This window comes from Coffea arabica, chromosome 5e (assembly GCF_036785885.1).
Source record: "Coffea arabica cultivar ET-39 chromosome 5e, Coffea Arabica ET-39 HiFi, whole genome shotgun sequence".
NCBI classification, from domain to species: domain Eukaryota; kingdom Viridiplantae; phylum Streptophyta; class Magnoliopsida; order Gentianales; family Rubiaceae; genus Coffea; species Coffea arabica.
This window is the reverse complement of record NC_092318.1, coordinates 38,317,561-38,332,139: the sequence shown is the minus strand read 5'-3', so window position 1 is coordinate 38,332,139 and position 14,579 is coordinate 38,317,561. Positions and strand designations below refer to the sequence as shown.

At 33.4% G+C, this 14,579-nt stretch overlaps 1 protein-coding gene across 1 annotated transcript; it reads left to right on the top strand.

Annotated features, from left to right (window-relative positions):
• Positions 1-5,714: 5,714 nt before the first annotated feature.
• On the top strand, positions 5,715-14,136 carry LOC113743728 (nucleobase-ascorbate transporter 1). The gene is made up of 14 exons (XM_027271804.2): positions 5,715-6,196; positions 8,487-8,584; positions 9,138-9,314; positions 9,632-9,732; positions 9,816-9,891; positions 10,334-10,393; positions 10,485-10,672; positions 10,768-10,864; positions 11,703-11,789; positions 12,513-12,571; positions 12,657-12,748; positions 12,970-13,047; positions 13,136-13,296; positions 13,617-14,136. Exons 1-14 carry the CDS (start codon positions 6,118-6,120, stop codon positions 13,827-13,829), a joined length of 1,566 nt encoding a protein of 521 aa, XP_027127605.1. The 5' UTR covers positions 5,715-6,117; the 3' UTR covers positions 13,830-14,136.
• The last annotated feature ends 443 nt before the right edge of the window (positions 14,137-14,579 follow it).

Below are 14,579 nucleotides of genomic sequence, written 5' to 3'. Positions count from 1 at the left end.
CCGGAAATTGGATGCGAGTTTAATCCAATGACTTAGATGACTTACCGATGCAAGGAATTTTTATCAATAGCTTGTAATAAGACTTTCTATGTGCCTGTCCAAGAACTGTGAATTGGTGCATTTGACAGTACGTTTTCAGAAGCAATTTGGGAAATGAATAGTGGATGATCGGTTTATCTTGTAGTACAAGTGTACAACTTCACCAATATTGGGGTTATGTAACTAGGTTACGTGTCTGATCGGTTTTCTACAATTTTAATATCTTTTTTTGGGTCAATCGTCACTTTTTTATCTATAACATAGATACACTATCTTAATTTAAGGGGAAACTCAATTGGATCTAGGGACCAGACGGGTCGGTGGGAAACCTACATTATCTTCATTTAAGGGAATCGGTGGGAATTGAACCATCACCGAGTCAGACCGGTATACTATGCACCCATCTGAAATTTTTAAGAAACCACTTAATGTAGCAATTGGTGGGAAACCTTGCCTCCCATCCTACCAAGCCTTAATTGGCTTAGTGGTGACTACCAGCCCAAAGGCTAGTGGTTTCTACAATATCACTTGCCACCTTCAAATTTTGAAAAGTTTTATTTGCCTTCTCCATTTAAGTTTTTTTTTTTTGTAACGTTTGCTACTCATTTTTTTTGGCATCATTTGCAACTCATTTCAAAATGTAATATTGAAAAATTCATTTTGGGAGAGAGAATATAGTCTTCTTCCAAATTTGCCCTTCACTTATGGTGTATTAATTGTCATAACACATCAATTTTATCTCTTAATTTTGTAAACTTGGTTGATGTAGTTTTTTTAATGAAAATTTAAAAGTTGATAATGAGGTCGAAAGACCCTATAATAGTTTTTTTTTTCATTTCTTTGGACAAAAAAACTAAATATTTAAAATGATAAATTATTTACAATACTTGTAAAAATAACTTGAAATATATTACAATCATGAACATAACTTTTTTTATGCCCTAACTTGAAATGGGTTGCAAATATTACAAAAAAACTAAAGTAGGGAAGGCAAGTGAGAATTTTCAAATTTTGGGGTGGCCAAGCGATATTGTTAGAAGCTTCATGGGAGGCTTCTTGACTAATCCCTTGTGACACAAAAATATTGACATAAACTTTACAACTTTCTTCTTTTAATGAACATTTTTTTCTTGATATCTCTTTCTTTCCGAAATATTTACCTTTTTTTAATTGATCAAATATGTGTTGCAGCCCAATAGTTTTTTGAAGGTACAAATTACACCTAATTGTCAAAATTTTGAAACATTCATTGCACACATTACTTTGATACTTATGCAGTTATGCTACTAGTTCTTGTTCAACTTAACAAGTCACTTAATTTCCATTCATATTGTGATAAATCTGGTTTCTTCCATAACGCCCGAATATGTAAAAATGGGCATTGATTTAGTGTCAACCAGTTGTGCAGAGGTGCAATTTATAGTTAAAAAAAATAACCCACAATTAGAAAAGAAATTTGCTATTGGCACTTTTTTCACCCTTTTAGGCTAATTAAAGGAGAGTGACAATAATATCATTCAAAAGAAAAAAAAACTTAAAAAGTTGATTAATTGACTCTTCATTGGATACACAAATTGTTTTCCCTGACAGGATAAGGGAATCACATTGGTTGTTAGATTATCGTGTAATAGCTTATCTCTACAAGCTCTATGCTCAAGGGCACCTATTACTTTGACCAAGACTACTCCTAATGACAATTGTTTTTGGATGTTCTCTCTCATATTTAATCTTCTTGTTAACTAGAGCAAAGCATTTCTGGCTTAAGTTTGTTTGGGTTGCATTTTTATGAAGAGTTTCAAAGGAAAATTATTCTTACATTTTTTTTTAAATGTGATATATATGAGGAAAAAGAGTGATTGAGTTATATGTCAAAAAAATATTCTCAAAAAACTCAAGATTTTCTCCCAAAAATGCAAACCAAACAAGTTATCTCTATTTTTTTTGACAACTCAATAATGACAATAACAAAATAAATAAATCAAACAGAGAAACATGAAATTTACACGGTTCGGTCCAATTGACCTACGTCTATAGGCGAAGTGGTAACAGATTTATTATAATAGAAAGAGAGTACAAAACCTTAGGAAATAATTCCCAGGTCCAAAAGACGCCTAAAACTAAAAACACAAAAGAGACTAAATAGCACTAAATGCTTAATGGTCCAAAGGTTCATGACTTGCTCTTTTGGTTTGATGCCAAACCAAAACTCTTCTTAAACTGGGGCGTGGACCCTCCAAAACTCTCTTGGACTAGTGCATATGTCAATGGGCTGGTACCCTTAGCATAGTTATCTCTATTTTGTTAACAAGGTTGAGAATAGTGTCCTATTTCTTGTATGGACTTAACTTTAAATGAAGTAGAATTATCTCTTTTTAATATACTTTATATTATGAAATACATTTTGGAATTATTTGTTTGGGGGTCAATATAAAGGGAGAAGGGTAATTTTCAAATTTTCTAGAAAAACAAAATACTTCTATTAAGGGGATTTTTAAAAATTTAAGAGGTGCAATTATGAGGAGAAGTCATTGTTTTTTTGCAGTTTTCAAGCCTAATCCATAATAGAAGTTTTGAGAATGACAATTGCTCGCTCTCATTTAAACATTGTTCACCAACACAAAGATATAAAATGTGAATTAAAACCCTTTTTTTGTAGCTTTTACCAAAATCATTTCACCGTTATATTGTGGTTTCATGTCCATCGTTATCATTTCGCAATTAGAATCTTTTGATTCGAATTACACCCTTGCATGTATATCCACGCCTTGGAAGGATGAAATAGAAAGTTCTAAAAAATAAAAGCAAGAAAGAAAATAATTTCCTATCGGGCCTCTCTAATGGATATTCGTTAGGATACCTTTTTTTTTTTTTTTTTTTTGCCTAATCTGCCATTTAAACACATCTACTCACAAATATTACTTTCTATAAGAAAAAATCGTTCAAAACATCCCTCATATTTTGTTAAATTATCCTTAATTTTAAACTATTAACTTACGTACCTTACAAATTTAAATTAGCAAAATTTAGTTCCAATCTAAGTTTTCAACCACTTTTAACTTGAAATCATCACGTGACCCACATGTAGTTATTTTTTATGGATAAAATGTCAAGTATCATTTTTTTAGTGAAAAAATAAATATGGATTGAGTTCTATTCCACTTTTTTTTTAAAATAAAATAAATATAATTCGAGTCAGATCCTACTTTTTTAGGACAAAAATAAATATAGATCAGATAATTTGTTTAACAGCAAATAGGATCCAATTGAGCATGCATGAGAGGCTAAGAAACCCTATTGGCCACCCTTAGACAAACACTTTTGTAGCCTTTGACGGATTTGGGATGTTAATTGGTTTGTCTTACTAAGATACACCTGATATCTATTGAGTTTTGTCTTCGTTCTGCTAAATCACCCGGGCCACATATGACTACATTTGCAGACCTCTTAGAACATATTTCATCCTCCAATTACCCTTTCTTTTACTATAGTTTTTTTTTTTCTTGAAATGCTCTTTACATAGAAAGATGATCCAAAATTCACCTTTCTTGTGCAATTTCTTGTATCAAGAGAATACACCATGTGTGAAAAGCACAGGCACAACTGCGAATTTCAAATAAAGCATTTTGCATTTAATGATGATTAGACAATAATGTAACTGAAAATGACCTTAAAGCTGGAGAAAGTTGGTTAATTCCAAATCTAGAATAAAGAAAACAACTCGGACCAAAAAATATTCTTAGAGATATACTGCAAGAAACTTTAAAAAAAAAAAAGAAAAGAAAAGGAAGATGAAAAATATGTTTTGAATATATAATCATTCTTATACCGTTAGTGTAGAAATTTTTTGACACTTACACAGTTGGATGGATAAAACGGCATCTAAACATTCTTGTGTAAAAAAAAAAAAAAATCTTTATATCAAAAAAGTAAAAAAAAAAAAGTAGTACTTAAAATTTTACTTTGCAAATGTCTCCAAAGCATGTATCTAATTACTATGCTATTTTTACAGCATTTTTCCAATTGTTTGTCAAAAGATTCCCTAGAAAGGGAACCATTTTTGTGGAATAGGTTATTATCACTTTATTCTCTTAATATTTGGTGCCACTACCGATTTCTCCCTTAACTTTACTTTTTAGTCACTTTACTCCCAAAATTAACAGTTAGACTTAACTGAATTTGTTAATTCATTTGAAAAAATGTATTTAGCCCTTTAAATTATTATCACATTATCACTATAAACTATAGCCTTATTATTAATTTATCTTAGAGAGTTATTTTTTAGGTAATTTATCCCACCGTTAAACCACTTTAGCAAGTTAAAAAAACTTTAGATGAAAGTATTCTTTTTTTTTTTGTATAATAAAACAATAAAAAATTTAGAGTAGGTCTTCTCCTTTTTAGTATCAAGGAAAAAAAGTTAAAGCATTAGTTTCTTTCTTTTTGGCAATCTTATTAATATTGAAAAAAATAGAAAGAGGGGGGGCTCAATTCTTTTTTTTTTTTTAAGTACAAATAAGAAAGAATGCAATATTTTTATTACTTTAAAATTACTTTACTTTTTTGTTTACCACCCAATTCCAACGCTAGTCTTGATGATGTTAAAGTCATACAATAATATTAGATCCTTCTTTACAAAATCTAATTTTCTGTTTCTTTCTCTCCTATCTCTTTTTCTTTTTCTAGGATTAACAAATGTGAAAAAAGAAATTTGAGAAAACGCTTTAATTTTTATGTTTTTGGAACTCTTATAGTTAAAAAAAAAGGAAAAATAACCATTCTAACTTTTTTATTTTTAATTATATATAAAAAAGGGTAAATACATTTAAAAATTTTTGAACATACTTGTTAGATTAACGATGGGGTAAAATTCCTAGAAAATAATGTTAGAAAGTAAAGCGATTGTATCACTATAATTTAAAGGGATAAAGTGATAATAACAATGTAGTAACGCTATAAAATAATAGGGTATTTTGGTCCAAAAGTTATTAACATGCCGAGTTAAATTACTTATGACGGTAAAATGATTAAAAAATAACATTATGAGGTAAATTGACATAGTAATATAGTTTAAGAGGATAAAATAATAATAATCCTCGTAAAATATGCTCACTTCTCTCTCTCTCTCTCTTTTTTTTAATAATCATCTCGATTGTGAGTTGTCACTTTACATTTCAACGAGTAATATTGGCTACTGTGGTCCCCCTCTAAAAAAAAAAGTACCACTACCATTATCCTTTTTTTTGACCATTATCCTTAAATGTAAATAATTAACATAAGCCAAAATTCTAGAAAATCAAATCTTACTATATACTAATTCCTAGGATAAAAAGTGATCCCTATGTACCATAGGTAAGTAAATAAACTCTAGAGGAGGGATGGATTGATTGAATCCGAAAAACGTACAAGTTAAAAAATCTGGATTTGAATCTTTTTACTTATTTAAATCCTTTTACTTAAAAAAAAAACCCTTACAAACAGTGGCACTTTTGTAAATATGTTTAAAAACTTGTGTCAAACACGTATACACATTTACTGTAGCAAATTTTAAAAAAACACAACAAAAAGTTAACGTTGCAATTCAGGTACGAGACGTAACAGAAACAAAACCAACCTATTCTCAATCTGTTGTAAAGCATTTTTATTATGTCTCAGAATGTAACCAAAAAACCGCTCTTTCACACACTAAAACACCCCACAAAACACACAGAACCCATCACAGAGAAGAAAGAGAAGAGAATACTCCTGTCAGAATATCAGAACACTACATTTATTCCCTTTTCTTTCTCTTTTATCTCTTCCTTTGCTTGCCAACTTTTGATTTTTTTTCTCTTTTATTTTCTTGCTTTTTAGTATAGTATAAATATATCTGCTTTCTTTCTATTTCAACTTTTCTATCTGTTTGCTCATCTGGGGTGCTTTACTTTGTTCTGAATTCTTCTTCCTCTTTCTCTGTTGGCTTCTTCTTCACCTTTTTTACCCTCCTATTATTCCCATAAATATTCCCTGCCTTTTCTTTTCTTTGTTTTTCAGTGGAAGTATTTCTTTGATTCTCAGTGGAGTGTTTGAAGCTCTGGAAAAATGGCTGCAGATATCAGCCACCCTCCCATGGAGCAGCTACAGGACCTTGAATACTGCATAGACTCCAATCCTCCATGGCGTATGTCTATTCTTTCTTTAGTAATTTTTTTGCATAGTATGAGTGAAAAGTGAAAACCCAATGGAAAAAGCGTGATACTGCTGAGTCTCGGGAATCTCAGAAATGTGTACATGTCATTGATGTGTGTGTGATTTTGTAGAAGAACGAAGGATGAATTCCAGTTTTTCTACTTTTAATGATTTGTGGGAATAATTTTTATAGTCAAAGTACTTATAATAATTTCAGGTACTGAAACTGGGTGATTTTGAGTGATAGAATGGTGGGGACAGTAGAATCATGGCATTGGTGGTTTGATGTGTGATAAAATGATTTTTAACTCTTGTGTCACTTCATTTTGCACATCTTTCTTCATTTTTATTTCTTCTTCTTCTTTTTTTTTTGTCCCCGGGGGAGGGCATGTCAGTTATCTGGACTCTTAAAGAGCTTTTGGTTATAGTTTTTGGGCTATATGTGCTATTTTCATCACTTGGGAGTAACGAAACTGGAAGATAAAACGGAACTAACCTGGAGGGCATTCTTAAAGTCTTCATTTGAGAATCTTGTGAAATACTAAGAGGAATGTGAAAGGAAAATGAGGGATCAAGGAAATTATGAAATAAGAGGAGATTAAGGGAATTTCTGGAAATGCATGAAATTTTGTTTACCAATTTTCAATTTATGAATTTTCTTCTATAGATGAATTCTGTGTGATGTGAAAGGGGAGATTATAGTTGTAGTACATCATAAGGTATCCCCTCAGAGAAATCTTCTGTCTTCTCCCACTCACAATGCATGATCTAGCCCCGACAGGCTAGACGATTGAATCTGCATCAATATGCCAAAAATAACAGCGAAAGAGTGAGAAAATTTAGGCTGGAGAATTTACTGGGCTAGGTGATGATTTTGCCTTGAAAGAATTAAAACGGGAGTAATGTGATGGGGTTGTACAGCTGCTTAGTTTGTAATACGGGTCTGGTTATTCATTCACTTAATGGAAGCTACATTGTGCAAATTTTGCATTTTGGAACTCTGCATTGAAGCTAGCAAGCATTCTCCACTTTCAGGCTTGAAGTCATATATATTAAAGCAACTTAGAAACTCTGCCATGTAACTAACTTGGGTAGGACTCTCTAGTTTGGGTACTAGCATCTTACATTTCCAGCTTTCTTTGGTGGAGGAATCTCTACAAAAATTTCATCGCAAGAAAATAAAGTTGTTCATTGTGTTGAACATCCTTTGTTCTAATGGATAATGTTGTATTCTGGAACAATTTTTCAAAATGCCAATTGGATGAATTACTCAACAAATGCTGCTCAAAATAGAAAGCAGAGGAGAATGCTATTAGCATGAATGTTTTTCATCTGGTTTCTGTAGAACTATTGACCAGAAATTTGCAATCTTAAAAACTTTTTTGTTGATTGGTCTGCTTGTGCCAAATTCATAGATGGAACCAAAAAATTTAGTTAGAGGGGTTGAACTTTAACATATCTAAAGTTATGTATAAACCATATAGTATTTTTGAATTTTTGCGGGGGCAAAAATTTGAATTTACAAAGAACCTATTTGAAAATACTTAAATTTCTAAGTGAAAAAAAAACAAAATTTTTAAAAACTTTGGGGGGGGGGGGGGGGGGCAAGGGGGGAGTGGCCAAATTTAGACTGCAGAAGTGAAAAGTCTCCCAGATTTTTGGTAAAAGAGTAGGATGATAAACACAGTGAGGAAGTTAATCCTATAGTTAAGGCTGCCTACTCAAAGCTTATGGAAAGTAGATATCTACTGCAACTTAATTAATAGCAGGATACCTTAAGATATCCTGGCAAGTAGTCTCAGAAGTACAATACTTGTACCAGGACAGGACATCAAACCATACACTTAGGCATTTCATCATCTTTTCACTCCTAGTGTATGCATTTGGCTATGGTAGTTCCTTGCAAGAGTATCTTTTTGCTTTCCCGTCAGCAGATGGATTAGTAATTTGTAGCACCAGTTTCTTTCTGGTGTTCTTCTGTTTTAATGTTTTGAAGCTCTGAAAAAGCATTTTTACATCATACCAAGAGTATCTTTGATTTCAGATCAGCAGCTGCGTTAGTGTGATACCAGTTTCTTTCCAGTGTTTGTCTTTCTTAATTTTTAAACCTCTTACAAGGAAATTAACTAAGTAGAAAGGATAAAGCATAAGAAAAGTTTTTAACATTGGATTTTCTTTTGCAATCCAATTAACCAGGTGGATTATGAAGAAATTTACTTGCACAAGAACTCTTTTTTTTTTTTTAATTCTTCCTATTATTGATATTCAATTTTCTATTGCAGCTGAAACTATCTTGTTGGCATTTCAAAACTACATATTAGTCATTGGCACAAGTGTAATGATCCCCACAGCCCTTGTTCCCTTGATGGGAGGATCTGATGTAAGCTAATTATCCATATTGTTATTTTTTACTTGCACATTTTAGTTCAAAAGACATGAATGGACTTCATCACTACAGATGATAATAATGTGCCTCTAAGGATTTCTCTTTCTTATTCAAGAAATTGATTAAGAGATTCGACGAGTTACATCATTCTTCACCTTTATCTTTTTTCACCTAAGGACCTGTTGTTCCCCACAAAAACATTTTCATCTTGCTGGTGAAGAAAAGAATGGAAGAAAGAGATATATTGTCATGTACTACACTTCTGCTCTTCACTTTCTGATATGTTTTATGGCAAGCCTTGGACTAACTTCAAGCTCACTTCAAGTACTATTTGAAGCTTCCATTGAGAACTTCCCAAAACATAATGCTGCCTTCTGATTGTTTGCTGTTCAGATAGCCATATCTTTGCATTGCCCTTCTCCCAAAACTATTCTGCAGTGAAGGCCAAATGTCATGCCAAATTGCAAGCTTGAGTGTTGTGACGTGGATGAGCTATATGCGTTCTTTCTTAAATGATGTCTTCTGGTGCTTGTTTTTTTTTGCATAGGGAGATAAAGCACGAGTGATACAAACTTTACTTTTTGTAGCTGGCATTAACACACTTCTCCAAGCACTCTTTGGAACTAGGCTACCTGCTATAGTGGGAGGCTCTTTTGCCTACGTCATCCCAGTAATCTATATCATCAGCGACTCATCTCTGCAGCGAATCGAAGAGCCACATGCAGTAAGCTACCTTTCGTTTTGACTTCAAGCACCTTCCTTGCCTATTTTTAAGACAAGTATTCAGGAATTATAGGGTTAGGTGCTAAAGATTGAACAAACACAGATACCTGTGAATTTGTACTGATTGGCAATATCTGGTCTAGAAAGTCACATAAAGACATGCTAATCAATAGTGTACCATGTTGCTTCTGCTTTAATGTCATTTAAATTGCTGGTTTATCTGCACCTTTGGTATTGTACAGTGTTTGCAGCTACATACTAGAATGTATTTCTCCTAATTTTGGTTGCTAAAAGTTCCTTATGTTTGACTAATTGTAGAGATTTATACAAACTATGCGAGCTATTCAAGGGGCTCTAATTGTTGCTGCTAGCATACAAATAATACTGGGGTATAGTCAAGTTTGGGGACTCTTTTCACGGTAAAAGATTTTGCATCCCTGTTAGTAAAATAACCAAATTTCCATTTTGAACTGGCCATTTATGTCAGGAAATGTCTTTGCAGATTTTTCAGTCCCCTTGGCATGGCACCAGTGGTTGGATTGGTTGGTCTTGGATTATTTCAGCGAGGGTTTCCTGTGGTATGGTGTTCTCTTAAGATGTGCATTATGTCTTAGGATTAAGTGTGTAATGCTTAAGCATGCATAGTATGGCTGTTTACAGAATGCCTGAAAGTTTTCCTAGTACTCAGTAGAGTATGCCTCTGGCTACATGCCCTGGTAAAAAGTGATGTGGCTTGTTTTTTTCTGCTTACATAATATCAGAAACATCTATATATGCAACTTTTGAGGGCATGGTCATAGTCTGCATTTCGATTGGAACTTGTAGCATTTAAGAATATCTATTAAACGAGCAATCACTTAACTCTGTTAAATAAGAGCTTGTACAAATTTAGGTTTTAGTTGTTCTCTCATGTCATCACATTCAGTAGTGAGACTTGACAAACCACCTTGCTCTGCGCAGAATAAGTAAATTTAAGATTAGAGGTGAATATGTATTTAACCCCACAATCAATTCTTGCAGCTTGGGAATTGTGTTGAAATTGGTCTCCCAATGCTATTGCTGGTTATTGGCCTGTCACAAGTAAGTGGTAACTTTGCATTATCAAGGATTGCCCTCTTACATTTTCCTGATCTCTGAAGCTCATGCAAGTAATTGCTTTTCCTAATTGCAGTATCTAAAGCATGTTAAACCCCTGAGAGATTACCCCATTTTCGAAAGGTTTCCTGTGTTGATATGTGTCACAATTATCTGGATATACTCCATCATTCTAACTGCTAGTGGAGCTTATCGAGGCAAACCAGCTAAGACTCAATATAGCTGCCGTACAGACAAAGCAGATCTGATATCTACTGCTCCCTGGTCTGAATTTCAGTAACTCAAAGATATCTCTTTCCCTATCAAATTTTTGTTCCCTTCATATGACTCTTAAGTCATTGAACCATGTTGTGTTATAGGTTCAAGTTCCCATATCCTCTGCAGTGGGGCCCACCTACTTTTGCAGCTGGTCATTCATTTGCTATGATGTCTGCTGTTCTTGTGTCAATGGTTGAGGTATTTAAGGGTTTCTGGAGATTGTCTTCTTTTTTTTAATTAATAATTTTTTCTAGCACGGAAGGGTGGGATTTAAGAAGAGGGGAGGGGGCAGGGAGTTTGCCTTTCACTGTTATCTGTTTAATGTAATGACTCTGTTGAATGCACAGCTATGAACATTAGTGCACCTAGTGATTTGGGACAGATTATAGTGGATTAATTGTAAGTTTGAAATCACTTTGATGCATTGCAATAATTTTAGCAGAATTAATGATCCTTAAGACTATTCGTCCTTCTTTAACTCCATGATGATTTGAAGTCAACATCCATGAACTTTTTCCACTTGTGACCATGGAACTTTCTATCTAAAATGGTACAATATTGATATGGACCCTTAGCCGGTCCACCACTGTAATAAAGAAACAAGTATGAGAAATATATGAAGAGTTGCAGCTTTATCACTGTAGAATTTCAGGAAACGTACGTTTACTTCAGTTAATGTGCAACTGAGGCTTGTTAATGACTTTCATTCACAGAAGCCTATTCAGAAACATTCTATGCAGGAACTGGCACTTTCTCCTGGCTAGCAGTCTCCATAGTAAGATAATAGATTAACCTACTGATTCACCTTGGATACAGTCTTAAACATTTTATCAAGTGGGATACACTAGCCTAGAAGAAACTCAAAGAACTACTTAGCAAACCTAATCTAGTGGCCTTTTTATTTAACTTTGTGAATGATTTTCTTTAACTTAGTGAATATATAAGTTAAGAGTAGAAGTTTTAGACCTGTTACTAAATGATGTAAGTAGCTTTCATGGTTTCCCCGGGTATATGTTGGCTTTGATTTTATGTGCAGTCAACTGGGGCCTATAAGGCAGCATCTCGTCTGGCAATAGCTACTCCACCACCAGCCTATGTACTTAGCCGCGGCATTGGTTGGCAGGTGAGATGATTTTGAATATTACCATACACGGATGACTTTCTTCAGCATCTAAAACACAGCATCACAAGGGAAAAAAAAGTTGGCTAAATGAGGAGTTTTAGTAACTTGTTGATTCTGTATGAAATAGAGATAACATTACCTGAAAATCAAAGGTGCACATTAATCCAACAATCAAGAAGGATTTTATGAAATATTGATTTACTAAGAAGTAGATTTGTCATGATATATATATATATATATATTCTATTTACTTTTCTTTGAATACACATGTTGTTGCATAAGGAGTGAATCAGAAGTTAGATTGGATTACAGAAATAGTACCACCAGCTTATGATGACCTTTGACCCAATATTTATGACAGGACTTAAACAAATAGATAAATCCTACCCTTGACTAAAAGCTTCCGTCTACCTATATATTTTGGAGTATGAACAAGCTTAAGTACAATTACCTCTTTTTGCGTGTTTGATGTGTGAACATTCCGAGAAGATGTCATTGAGGTTCTGAAAGTTGTTAAGGTTGTTACATGAAGTTTTAACGTATCATTTATTCTAAATGCTATCTAAAGTTATGTTCACCAAATGTAAATAGCTTTTGCTCTTCATTATTGGATTTCTCCTAAATTCATCAATTATTCATGCTTCTGTCACTGAAGCAAATTTTTGTTTCAATTGCATGTCTCTGGATTATTCCAACTAACTTCTGTATATTATCACTTTGCAGGGTATAGGGGTTTTGCTGGATGGTCTTTTTGGGACAGGCACCGGATCTACTGTGTCTGTGTAAGAAATGTACAGCGTGATATGTGATTCCTGTACTTGTATTCACTTCCATTTTCTCAAATGAAACTTTCACAACATATTTCAGGGAGAACGTAGGACTCCTTGGGCTCACTCGAGTTGGAAGTCGAAGAGTTGTTCAAATTTCTGCAGGCTTCATGATATTCTTCTCCGTCTTAGGTTGGTGTTCTAAACTTCTCAGAACAGGGAATTAAACCATCATGGAAAACTCATAAGTTTGTCCCTTGGCACTCTTTTTCCCTCGGTTCTTGTATTATGCTAAAGAAGCATGATTCTTGGTTTTCTAGAATGCAGGCACAACTAATCTGTCAATTTTTATGGTTGTCAGAAAGTGGGTCCAAAGATCTTCTCATGCTTACTAAATGCTCTGTTGCTTGCAGGAAAGTTTGGGGCTGTTTTTGCATCCATACCTTTCCCCATATACGCTGCATTGTACTGTGTTCTATTTGGACTCGTAGGTAGGCAGGCCTTATTTGTCTCAAAACATTCCTTGCTTTTTTTCCGCGACATTGTTCAACAAGTGAAGTTTCTGATCTTTGGCTGCAGGTTCAGTTGGTTTATCATTTCTGCAGTTCACTAACATGAATTCTATGAGGAATCTCTTTATAACGGGTCTTTCACTATTTCTTGGGATATCAATCCCGCAATTCTTTGGTGAATATTGGGGTGCTAATCGTCATGGCCTTGTTCAGACAAATGCTGGATGGGTTAGTATCAACTCAAACCTTGCATGTTTAAACTACAAGAAAAAGCTCTTGAAACATGAAATTGGATTTGTTTCATCTCGAGATATTAAACTTAAAAAAAGTTGAATCCTTCAAGTTCTTAGTGCACTATATCTTCGAAAGTGGTCCCCAATCTCAATAAAATTTCAAGAACACTTAAATTCTGTCATATCAAGATTCTGTTCCGAGAAAATTTTGGTGAACTTAGGAAAACTTAATATGGCTGTGCTCTCCTAATAAATCACAATATTTCGTTTCAAATTGTGTGTGTTGGTTATTAATCTTGCCTTCTTCTTTTGCAGTTCAATGCATTCTTGAACACAATATTTGCTTCGCCACCAACAGTAGCACTGATCATTGCTGTATTTCTTGATAACACATTAGACGTGGAGAAATCAAAGAAAGATCGCGGTATGCCGTGGTGGGTGAAATTCAGAACTTTTAGAGGTGATAATAGGAATGAAGAATTCTACACTTTGCCATTTAATCTCAACAGATTCTTTCCACCTACGTAGCCAAGCTCGTCCTAACTAGCTTGCAGTTTAAAAAAAAAAAAGAAAGAAAAAAAGGTTTATCCAATCTTTAGGGTAAAGGTTAGTTCATATTTCATTTCCCAGATCAGTTAACCCGATAGATTAGATTTCCTTGAAGCTAAATTCTAGAGTTATTTAGCAAAGCTGATTTTGTTTCTTTCAACAATTATCCAATTTTTTGTGGGCATTTCTAGCAGCAAGGCCCCTAGTAGGAGCGCAAAGCTTGTAATGAAAGCTTTTGTAGTTATTGGACGTTGATGAATAATAAATTTTTCTCTTATCTATCTCATGGGAATGCACAATTTGAAATGTTTGGAATGTGATTTTCCGATGGAAAATTTTTACATTTTTTATAAACATATTTTTTAATTATCTTTTTACTTCATACACATTACATCGTTATAATATACTTTTCTATAAAAATTCCTAAAAATTGACTCTGTTTGGATTATCTATTTTTTGGAATATTTTTGAAATATTTTACTGTAGCAATGTAGTTGAAAAACTTGGTTTGTTTGGATTCTTTGTTTTTGGGTCTGTTTTTGAAAAACTGTTTTTCACATTCTAAATGCTATAGTAATGTGTATTTCAAAAACAAATCCAAAAACACACCAGTCCGTTTGGATTAGTTATTTTTGGAGTTGTTTTTCAAAAACTATATGAAAAACTTTTATTGTAGATGTTTTATGGATTATTTTTAGATTATTTTTAAAACATATTTTCGAGTATTTT

Bases quoted from the DNA above. Each gene is read 5' to 3' on its own strand.
- LOC113743728 (XM_027271804.2), top strand. From the start codon at position 6,118: ATGGCTGCAGATATCAGCCACCCTCCCATGGAGCAGCTACAGGACCTT. The intron at 8,585-9,137 runs GTAAGCTAATTA...TTTTTTGCATAG, and splicing joins CCTTGATGGGAGGATCTGAT to GGAGATAAAGCACGAGTGAT. The intron at 10,394-10,484 runs GTAAGTGGTAAC...TCCTAATTGCAG, and splicing joins TGGTTATTGGCCTGTCACAA to TATCTAAAGCATGTTAAACC.